At 35.6% G+C, this 12,160-nt stretch overlaps 1 protein-coding gene across 9 annotated transcripts in view; it reads left to right on the top strand.

The window, feature by feature from the left end:
* The window catches only part of RYR2 (ryanodine receptor 2), a 422,851-nt gene that overhangs the window by 113,044 nt on the left and 297,647 nt on the right, over positions 1 to 12,160 (top strand). For all 9 annotated transcript variants that reach the window (XM_074580040.1, XM_074580034.1, XM_074580039.1 and 6 more), the window contains exon 2: positions 594 to 713. In XM_074580040.1, the coding sequence (XP_074436141.1) occupies positions 594 to 713 (120 nt within the window). The remainder of the gene's footprint in view (positions 1 to 593; positions 714 to 12,160) is intronic.

Genomic DNA, 12,160 nt, shown 5'->3' with positions numbered 1-12,160 from the left:
TAATGCGTGCATTTCTGTAGTCTCATCCTCTTCTGCTTCCAGTTGCATGCTTCATCCTGTAGTTTTATTGTTGTATTAAATTTTGCTTACAGCGTTAAATGACCTCTTCACAATCATTTGTGTGAAATTTATTGTTGGAAACTCTAATTTTGTTTCATAAATAAATGGGCAGAATACACAGGGTGATACTATTTTTTCTATTCTTAAACAGAAAACCTTTGCTAGAAAATAGACTCATTAGAATAAAGTCTTCTTTCTAACTTAAACCATATTTCTGCAAAGGGATTCTCCAGCTCATGGTTATGTTACTTTGAAGAAGTGGGATTTAAATAAGGGCCTGCTTCTGTTTTTTCGGGTTTGTTGACAAGATCTTTGGCTGTTTTACTACAAGGATTTATTCCCGTAACATTTGTATTTCATGCATACTGACCTCTGTTACAAGGATGGACAAACAGGAAAAGCACATACGTAGTTATAAAATTTTTAATTTAATTTACTTGTGTTCAGGGATAACTGAGTTTAGCAATGCTTCTCCAGATCTTGTTGGGTCAGAAGCATAACCACTTTTCTGTTTTTGTTTGCTTTTTCGGTAGGATGATGAGGTGGTTCTGCAGTGCACCGCAACTGTTCACAAGGAGCAACAGAAATTGTGTCTTGCTGCAGAAGGATTTGGCAACAGGCTTTGCTTTTTGGAATCCACATCAAATTCTAAGGTACTGCTGAGTGTTTTAAGTGTCATGTATGAAGCAAGGATATAGTTATAATATTGCTTGCTCTGATGCACTATACACAAATCTGTCTAGGAGAGAGGACAAATCAAATCTATCAATAGTATAAGGAATATTTAATTCCCCTTCGAAGTTTAATTTTTCCTTTGTCATGGTCCTTTGGTTGGACTCTAACGCTATGCTTTCTGTTTCACGCTCACTTTAGAACTAGTTAGCTGCAGAAGTCCAGCTCAGTAATATGCTTGTTATTTTGGTTGTCCAAACTCAACTCAGTTGTAGTAAACCGCAGTGCAATTTTTGTGCACTGCAGTTCAAAGACACATTTGATTACTCTGATTTTTAACTCCACAGGAAAGAAAGCGATTATTCTATTTGTAAGTTTTTATTCTGTGACATTTACGTTGAGATGATTATTACTTTAAGTCCTTTTAATTCCTAACTGAGCAGAGTAATAGTGCAAGTATCAAAATTATCTCCTCTAATCAGTTTGTTATCTAAGCCTACTATAACTCTGCTATATATGTAGTAGATACAGTAGTTTGAAAAATTAACTTTGCTATTTGTTGCAAAGGAGGGGTTTTGTTTCACAATCACATATGCTCAAATAAATGTTTGGAAGACAAAGATGTGACTTCTGAGGGCAGAACTGGTTTTGTGACCAAAGTAATGGGTGTACTTGGACTTTTATTTAAACAAAGGGAAGAATGTTGTTTAACAAATTTGTTTTTTCTTCAGCTAAAATATAAATGTTTGATGAGAAAATACAATAAAGGTAAAGCATCTGGAAAGACATCTAGAAAGATTTAGAACAAAAAATGATGTTTTTTATCTTGCCAACTTCCATAACATCACTTTGATTCTCTCTGATACATTGCGGAGTAATGCTTCATTTTCTGTCTCATCATTTTGAATGTATTATTCATAGTAATAAATTTTTCACTAGGATATTAATGATTCATTATAATAGCAGTGATCCTGATGAATTCATTCATGCCGCTCTGTTTTAAGTGACTCTTTTTAACAATAAAAATGTGTTGGGATAGAAGTGGTTGCAGTTCTAGTTGCCTGGGAGGCCAGAAAAATCTATTTAATGAATTTATTATCATTCAGTAAGTTTGGATATTAAGTCTACAGTCTCTCTCTCACTATATAAAACTCAAAAATTCTTGTCTTTAAGGAATACAGTGTAAATTTCATATCAGTTTCCTATGATTCCTTGTTCATGCTGCTTTTTCTCTGTGTTTTGTGAAGCAATATTTATTCTGCTAATTCTGCATGAGCTTGGAGAAAAAAAGCAAACAAAAGAAAACCCATGCAGTGCATCTTTGTTTTAATTTTTAAGGGCTGACAGTTTCCTAGGATGAGCTTATTTGAAGTCATTTGGAGATATAAATACTGAGGGAGCCATAAAATTACCAAATCCTTAATGAAAAGTTGACTGTAAAGAAGAGTAAATAAAAGTAAATAAAAATGTTTTTCTTCCTAATGTCTGTGCCCATACAATATTGTTATTGCATTACATAAGGAAGAGCATAGAAGATATTACAGGAGGCATATAATAATTTGAAAAAGGTTCCAGTAGAGTTCTTGAGCCAGTTAAAAAAAAATCCCTGCATGTCTTTAAGACTATTTTCTAGGTGTAATGAGATTGTGATGCATATTAATGCAAACAGTAGTGTGGCATCTGAACTGCAGCCAGGTATCATGGATGAGGTACGAAACCAAGCACCAGTAATAGGCCAAACACAACTAATAGACCTCAGCTATCATCCTGGAACTTGCATTCTTGAGAATGCCTGATACAATCCCCTGCTTTTCTCCAATATATGGCTCCTGGTGATGTAGCTGATATTTTATTAGCACAGCTTATTCACATGGGCTTTCTTGCCCTAGGATCATTTAATAATTCACACTACAAAAATAACGTTCAAATTGAAGATATATAATGATGGAATACTTTGGCATCTACTGACTATTAATACTTATCCCATTACAACAATAACACTGGGAGACCCATTATGAAAATTGCTTAATGAATTTTATTTTCTTCTGTTCAGATATACAACACAAGTGTTTCTTTGGAGGGTTGTGTAGATTCCCTCAGCGTTGGAGGAGAAAAGCAGATTTTGAAAACATACTAACAAAAGATGGATGATGATAGTTGGGCTAAATTAGCAAACGCTTTAACAAGCATTATCAGTTCACATGTCTTCACATTTCAAAACGGTTTCCATGTTCCACATTCTTCACTCCTTTTGGAAGCAATCCATGCTTTTCAAATCACTTTACTGAGCAAAGACATCCTCTTTATTTCTCAGCTCTGCAAACCTGTTGTTTTTCTGTACATATTGTAAGGTGTTTGAATTTTAAACAAGGAATTCATTCATATTTGGAGCTATGTTACGCTTGTTTTGAGGCGTTAGGTTGGTTTCTTTGTAGCACTTGGACAGACATCTTTTGCTGTTAAATTTGATCTGGTACTGTTTCTGACAAGAAATATATCTTATCACAAAAAAGCATTTTAAATGGCAGTACAGTTGTATTTCTAAATTTGTGAATGTTTTTTGTGCATTTTTTTGGTCTGAGTGCTGAGGTTGACATGCCTGAGGGATGGGATGCCATACAGAGGGACTTGGACAAGCTTGAGAAGTGGGCCCATGTGACCTAAAGATCCAAAAAAACCTCCCCAATTTTTTTTCTTTCTCTTTTTTTTTTTTTTTTTTTTTAAGAAGGCAGCGTAGTTTGTGATCCTATGGTTTGAACTTTCCATTGAGCTGTGAATTACATTACCTATAATAACTTATAGTGATGAGAGAAGAGTCCAAAACCTTATTATATGCTTAATAAGTCTATTTGTAAAGTGAGGAAGGGATTTGATAACTTTTTTCCTTTTTTGCTTTTGAAGAGTAACTTTTCTCCTGTGGCAGGTCATGGTTTGAACACTAGGAAAGGTTCTGCAGATCGGTGCTGGACTGGTGTAGGCCAGTTGGCTGGGGCTGTCTGTTCCATGACCCACAGCTGCATAGATCAGTCATGTCCCATCCTTTGTTGGTCCTTAGATGCTACTGTTGTGTGAGGGGATAGAAAATAACACCTGAGGGTAAAACTTGCACCCCGTTTCTTGTCCTGCCAAATACCAGTTCTCTGGGGTTTTTCTTTGCCCTTTTTTTGGTCTGTTTTGAAAAAGTAGGTGAATCAATAGGAGCTGAACAGGTGGCTATGCAGGAAGGGAAGAGGAGAATGAGTGGAGGGAGGCAGAGAGGATGGTCAGCTGGCACAGACAAGGTTACAAGGAAGTATGATTCTCCACTATTTACAAAAGAAATTTCCATGTCAGCAGACAAATTCTATATGGATGTGTCTAAAGAACGGTGTCATCCTAAAGGCGGGCAGGGACACTGGCCTACGCTCTTGTACCCTGGTTGCCTCTGGGAGAAAAACTCTTTTCTCCATTTGTCTTTCGGAGTGTAAGACCTGAAGGCTTTTTTTTGTCTTGTACAGCAAACACTTGAGCATGTTCTCAGTGACCACGGCAAATAATCTTTCCGACTCCAGAGAAACAGAGCCTGAAACTCTTTCTGACAGCTGAGAAACAATACCTGTGCTGTATGCAGTTTTTGATTGTGTAAATCCAAATGTATAAAAAACCCACATGGTATCCATTAATGTATGGATGCAAGTAGATGCTTTTTGAGCAATTACTGATATAATGAAATACTAAGTTTTTAAAAATTTGATTCATGCTGATGAATCAAATCAGTGTTGTCTGCTTGTGTTTACAGTGGATCATTCTGAGAATTTGCCATATGGTAAGGGTTTTTTTTTATTTTTGATAGTGCTGTGGTTCCTTTTTGTGCTTCTGTTTCCATTGCATCCTTCTAAAAAAGTCAAAAAAGGTGTTTGGCAAGGCTTTCTAGCTGCACCTCCAAGGCCGTTTTAATTGCCTTTGTGTCATGTTGCCAAAATGAATGTTCATATTTAATGGCAAAGATGGCACGTAATCTTAGGTAATCTGATGTTCAGAGGACTCCATTTAGCAGACATTCACTAAGATAATTGATTTTAATAATTTAAATGAAGAGTTGATAATAAATTTATGCATACTTACACATTACTTGCCCTACTTTACATACATAATTTAGATATAGGTAGAGGAAGTCTTCATAGGTGTAGATCAGACAGGATTTTATTCCATGATTCATTCTTTCCCAGTAAAATGCTTCTCTATAGAAGCGATGTAAATAGGAACATAGTGTGTTTCACTCCATTTGTATGTAGTTTTATATAATACATAATTTATATAATTGTAAATATTATGTTTATTATTCATGTATATCAGATTCAATTTTTATTCCTTTTAAATCTTGCATAAATCCTGAGCCTAAATGCAGATGTGTAGCCATATCCACCAGACCTGACTTGTGATCCTTGCACTTAACTCCACAAACCAACAGAACTATTTCTTAAGATGGAAAGTGAATAATTTAAAATGGATGTGAAACATTCAGACTATGAAAGACAGTGGGTCAGATCTCCATGGATGTGAAGCAGCAACAGAAATATGGCTTTATATCAGCTCAAAATTGTATGCAGTATTAGTAGGTGTAATAATACAGCTTAGCATGTTTGTACTGTCATGTGTAATGCAGGTAGTTTTTAAGAAGTAAACAAAATGTGTGATACCTTGCGAGGCATCACAGACTAAATAGTGTAATTATAATATATCCAATCAAGGAAATCTTATTATTCTCTTTGCATAGAGAATCTCTCTTGCAAGAGAAGATTGCATCTTCTCTTGTAGCATATATTTGGAATTTCAAATACGTACAGGAATGGATCATTCTGATCTTGCAGAAATGTTCATTATCAAATCTAGTTGTGTCAGAGATACACATTGAGTTTTATCTTAATGAAGCACTATTTATTACCAAAAAGGAATTAAAAGCTCTTCCTATCTACAAAACCTTCTTATGTATCTTCATAAATGTGAAAGTTGTTTTTTTCAGTCACACCCACTTATTTAATATTTAAAAGCGTGATATTACTACAGACCAGTTCTCTGGATATATCTACCAATAATTCTACTTTGTTTGTTGCATGCTTGGTATTAGAGATTTAGAATCCACTTTAAATGTATTGTGTACTTGGTATTTTTTTGACAAAAAAATATTTCAGAAATATTAAAGACTATTACCAATAAAGCACTTAAAAAGGGACCTCCAAAGGAAAGTAAAAAATACCTAAATATGCCAGTAGAGTGCATGACATGTAACCTGCAAATGTAGCAACAAAAGCCGAAAGATAGAATGAAAAACAAATTTGTAGTTAAGGGGAATTAATTAGGTGATGATAATATGCCAAGTGATGGCACTGAAAGAAAGAATAGTATGTATGATATGTATGCATACATTATGTCTGTTATCAACTAACCCATGCAAGACAAATTTCAAAAAAGCTCATTTTATTTTTGATATTAATGATATGATTCATACTGTTAGTAACATAGGCCATCCAATCAAGAAGCTTAACCCAAAGCTGTATAATTTGTGTAATTTAACAAACAAAACATGAGTTGTAGTTTCTCCATTCAAATATGTAGTTTGCAACTTTCTTCATTATCTAAATGTCTGTTAAAAGCAAGCAAACAAACCCTAAATGTTTACAGAAACATATGTGATGGTAGTTGGTGGTGGTTGCGCTGGGTTTTTTTTGGGAGGTTGTTTGTTTGTGGTTTGTTTGGTTTTTTTATTGTAGTGGAACAGATGTAGGAATTCAGATTCTGATATAAAATAAGTGAAGATGACCTGAAAAATCCCATTAGATCAGTTTTCCTTTATATATCCTAGTAACTGTTTAGGGGTCTCATTATGTGAAGATTAAAATATAAAAAGAAGCAGATATGCTAGAAAATCTGTTGAGATACAGCTGTGACACAAGCACTACGATGTGGAAGAAATTCTTTCCTGTGAGGGTGGTGAGGCACTGGAACAGGTTGCCCAGGGAAGCTGTGGATGCCCCATCCCTGGAAGTGTTCAAGGCCAGGCTGGATGGGGCTGTGAGCAGCCTGATCTAGTGGGAGGTGTCCCTGCCCGTGGCAGGGGGGTTGGAACTAGGTGATCTTTAAGGTCCCTTCCAACCCAAACCATTCTGTGATTCGATGTAAGAAGGTCAAATATGTGGTGCACAGTCCTATAATTAGTTTGGTGAGTTTTCTGAAGGCTTCTGCAAACCTGCTAGTTTGATGTGATTTAGCTTCTGAGTCCTACCCTTTTTAGTACTGCTTCTATTAAAAAGCAGAGTTGCTATTATTGCATGATAGCTTTATCTATTTGCATTTTGAATATTCTGTTCAAAGCAATGCCCTCGCATAATTACATAGTTGATGAGTTTTGGTGCTTGGTGTCTCCCCGCCCCCCCCCCCCCCAACTTAGTATAAAAGTCTTAAGACTCCATAATCTTGGGACTAGGTGTTAAGGACGGGAAAAAGATTATTTGCCTTCACCAAATACATTAACTATACTAAAATACCATAAGAAAGTCCTTGAAAGATAAATAAAATGATACGTAGAGCAAAGGCAGAACGTTTTGAGGTGGGACCTCACTCTTGCTGTATGTTCTTGTCTGATGTGAGTTACAACCGATGGCTGTTCAATGCACGCAGAGTCCCAGCGGCTTCGGGCTTGCTGCATTACCCTGGGTAACTGAACATCACAAGGTTACACAATGGCATGTTCTGCTAAATCCTCTAGAGCTCAGCATTTTAAATATTTTCTGTGATGGGTTTATAACAGAATGTACTTCATTAGTACATGCAGAGTAGTTACAAAGCAGTTGTTTGAATTTTACTTAGGCTGATATGTAGCTGCAAATCTGAAAACCTAAAAAAAACCGAGACAGATTCATAAATCTGTGTGTTTCAAGCTAAGAACACATGGAAGTGCCAATGCTTACTTATTTTAAGCCCTTTAGACAAATGTTATATAAAGGAGCAGTGTTAAATGGGCTGTGCGGCCCTGCTCAACACTTGAAATCATGGTATTGTTACTATGTAATCAGTATTTTTAAGCACTGTTGGGCTAAATCTGGCTCTGCAGACTCTTGTGAATAATCCTAGCCCAATGGGCTCTCAGAAATTAGGACAAAGAAATGTGGCCTATTAATGAGTAAATTTATATGGTTTTCTGAGGTAGGTAATATCAATTATATATGAAATGAAACAAAAAAAAATAAAGAATCTTTCTTTGTTGTTTCTTAAGACTTTTTGAAACTGTTATATTTTGGGTGGTGATTTTCAAGATTCTAGGCTTTTCCTCCTGGTTACTTCCCTGTGAAAAACGAGGAAGATGATTAGTGCTTTTTTAACAGAGGGAATGCTGTAACTTGCTATGATAGCAAGTTATCTGCAACATTAAATTAAGAGTGTTAGTTTATAAATAGTCTGGATTAGAAGGGGGAAATTAGGCAAATGGAAGCAGTTTGGAGGTTGAAGATGTATGTTTTGTGTCCCTGTGCTTGAAACCCAAAAGAAAGTTGCTTGTAATAACTTTCCTAATGTTGACAGGGAGGTTGCCATATACAAATACAAACATAACTTTTTCTAGTTTCAGAAGCAAGAGAACAGTTGCATTGTTTTGCTTTAAAAAACAGAGGCCAGATGGTAAAGAAAGAGATTATGATCTTAAAATATATGCATAAATGCAGAAGGTCAGCGTTCAGGCTGCTTTTCCTGGGTTTTTAATTATTTTTCAATAATTGCTGAAAGTTTGCTGTTTGTTTGAAAACCTGTAGATATGAGTGATGGGGCTGCAGTTGATACAGGAACCATGAACCACACTGACACCTCCAGTCTGTTTTTTCTTACCAAACCAACACGTCTGTAATAGCTGGAGGATGGAAATAATACTGTGGTTTCCCACAGTATGATGAGTAGCTTCAGCTGTCCTTCCTCTCTGTCTTTTTTGGCTTGGTCTTTTCAAATACCGTTTATAGGCTGAAAGGAGTTTTATGGTTCTCAGTGCCTCAGTGCGAGGATCTTGTAAAGCAGTGATTGTGTGCGGTCTACTTTTGCTCTGCCTTCACTCTGCTGGGTGGGGGGTTGTGTGAGCTGCAAGGGGTTGAAGTTAATGTTCTGCCTAATTGAGTGTGAGACAGTTTTTCTTGTCTTATAGAAAGTGATATTCTTGTAAAGACAGTGAGTCCCTGTGAATAATGCTAATCAGCGTTCTAGAGCTTTAACTCCTTAGTTCTCCCTTCCTTCCTTACTGGATATAAAGAATGTGTTTAGGAGTGGTGAAACTTATTCCATCTTCCAGGTATTTGTACTCTTTTCTTGACATATTTACAAAGATATCATCCACAAGCAGGTTGCCTTGCATGAGAATGGAGTTTTTACGTGCCATTTAAAAAAAGCATAGGCAGCTGGGTCATAGTTGCATAGGTCACTGGGCTGGTTTCACTGGGCCGATACAGTCTTCCCTTAACAATCCTGTAAACCCTACCTCTATCCCACATCTAAATGTCTTTTAATGTTAATGGGGAGTTAGGAATTTCCTGTTTTCTTGGTATTTCTCCAAGTATTGACCAGTTCTAGTTGCACAGTACGATGTTTACAGCTGGCGATAAGGAAATTATTGAGGGAAATGTGACTCAAAATCAGTAACAGCCATCGTTCGAATGCCTTTAGATAATATAGGATTAATTAGTTTAGGTAGTTCAGGATGCTTGAAATGGCCAAGGTGTGTATTGATCAGTAAGACACAGCAGGGATAAGTTATTTCTGTAGGAAGGAAAATGCCAAAGCTCTGTGATGTTTTGAGTACCGTGCAAGAAAAAGAAACAGGCACAGCACAGGACTTGCATGAGAAGGTTGGACAGAGGTCCTAGAAAGGAAACAAATATTCTGCTCAGTGCAATATGAAGTGTGAACGGACTTGCCAAGAAATCATTTGAGTGCCCATTATTCAATAAATTGGAAATTCCAGTTACACAGAATTTCTTTCTGCATTGTATGTAAACTAATTAAGGATTAGGCAATACATAAAGGTCCATAGAAATGAAGCACAGTTGCAATGAGGCAATGAGGTCTTATTTTAAATGAGAGACATGCCTAGCGTGTTCAGCTGTTGTAAGAATAAAGCTTAGTATGCTCTGAGTACCATATTTGATATATGATTTTGTCAGTAGTACACTAACAATTAATTTGACCTCTTTGGGCTGATACAGTTGCAAGTAGATGTACAGATTAATGACTATAAAAGTCTTACTTTATAAACTTAAAATGGCAAAAGAATTCTTTCCCATTGTGTAAGTTTCCAGTTTATTTATCATGGAGGTTAGCTGTATCTATAGTTTCCATTAAAGCTCTTTTCACGTACACATAACTATCCCTATAATTCTTATTAGAATTGTTTTATTTCTATAGAGAAGGTGGATTCCTTAGGACAATTAATTAAGAAGAGTTCTGGTTATTTTGGAAAATTTGCAAGAATGTGGAAATTTTTTTTTTTATTTTTTTTTTTTTTAGAAAATAAAGAAATACCAAACAAAGGCATTTGAAAGTTTATGTTAAATTTCCTGCATAGACATGTACCATACTAGAGGAGTGGAACATCTTTGCTTGGTAAGGTGAAAGCTGAGATATTGGTAAAATAAAAATAAAAGCATCTAGAAAATAATATATGGTTGTGCATAATAGGTACCTGCAAAGGTCTCTAATACTGTAGATAACATATGATGTCAAAATGTGAAATTTTGGAACAGAAGAACTTGAGTATGGTCAAGGAAGAAACACCAGTTTGGTGAATGACCTAAATGAATGTGATAGTCACACATAGGGGTGATACCTGTAAACTTCTTGTTATATTTCCTCCTTGAACACGTGTTCAAAAGTAGCAGGAAAAGAGTAAAAGTCCACATAGTTTGCCAGCTCCTTGAGACTGTCTTTTCCTTCTCTGAAATTTTAAGCCTCTTGCTTTATTACCTCTTGCATAATTCACTTCTGAGGCAGGTGGCCTGCTTGCTGGGAAATGCATGTGGGTATTTTTGTCTAGACAGTATTTTGTGGCAGCTTTTTGTGCTCGCATGTTACTGAATGATTAGCAAAGAGTCCTTTTAAGCAGCAGTTGTTTGCTTAATGGCTTAGTAACAATATTTTAGCACCTTAAACCAAAACCGGACAAAATTTGAATCTTTCAGAAGCTGAACAAATAATCGTTAATTAGTCTTCCAAGCTTTCTGATTTTTGTAGTTAATGAAGTGCAAAGTAAATTAAGTGCTTATTTTTTACATCATGCAGTGTACACTCAAATGCAGTACCATGCAGATTCAAGCAGGGGTATACGTTTGCACGTTTACAGATAAACCACAATTTCTGAGTATACACGGTGAGATATTTTAAAATAGATATTTATGTTTGAAAGTATTATTACACTTTCTATGAGTAGTAAAACTCTGACAATATATGTCCCTAAATCCACGAAGAATTTCCTGGCCAGACAGTCCTTAGTCTTAGGGACTCCTCATGTCTTTCTGTCCCTGAACAAAATATCTGCTGGAGTTTCTCTAAGGCTACAAGATTTTCATGATTAAAGACATATTATTTTTTTTAGTGAACAATTTTCAATATGTCATTCTAATTCACATATCTGATTTACATCAACTCAAATTGATTTGCTTTACATTAGAGGTGAATGTGTATACCTTTTAAGATAAATCTATAATTTTTGATAGAATTATTGATTTAAATCAAGTAAATGAGATCAGAACATTCTGGGGTGCAAAATAATCTGGGGAACATTATACACAGCCTGAATCAGAATTATTCATTTTAGTTATAAAAACTGATTTGTTTTACATATGTGTAAAGAAAATATTGTCTGTTAATATGAAATTTAGTACTGTAAGTGCCTAAGTGCATTGTCGCATGTTGCCACAAAGGATTTTGATAGCTCTGTATGCTTTGCTACTTTGAAACTGTGTTGCCCAGGAGAGAGCTGATGATGCATCTCCTTTCCTTCGTTTAAGGACAAGTCAGAGGTGACTCAGAGCATAAATTCCCAGTCCCTAATTCCTGCAATATTTGATAAGCACCGATTTTCCTAGTTACACAGGTTGATGATTGATTTCAGCAACATAAAATGGAAAGTGTAGTAGTTGAAAACTTACAATGAAATCCTTTGAAGTTAAAATTTGGTGTCCATTATTATGTTTTATAGTTGATAGCTTATGAGATAAATAAGCAGGTTTTTCTTCTCTTAGATGTATTGTTTCATGGTCGCTGCAAAGTGAATGAATGGCTCCATTAGAATTAGTGTAGGGTTTTCTGGAAGTATTTGTATTTGTTTGGACTTCATTTTTACGTGTTATGATTCTACTGTGAAGATTTCAGCTACGGCATAAATTTAACAGTAAGAGAATCTCTGCAAAAAATGTCC

The sequence above is a fragment of the Larus michahellis genome, chromosome 3 (genome assembly GCF_964199755.1).
Source record: "Larus michahellis chromosome 3, bLarMic1.1, whole genome shotgun sequence".
NCBI classification, from domain to species: Eukaryota; Metazoa; Chordata; class Aves; order Charadriiformes; family Laridae; genus Larus; species Larus michahellis.
Note: the sequence above shows the minus strand (reverse complement) of the source record. Positions and strands in the feature narration are given on the sequence as shown.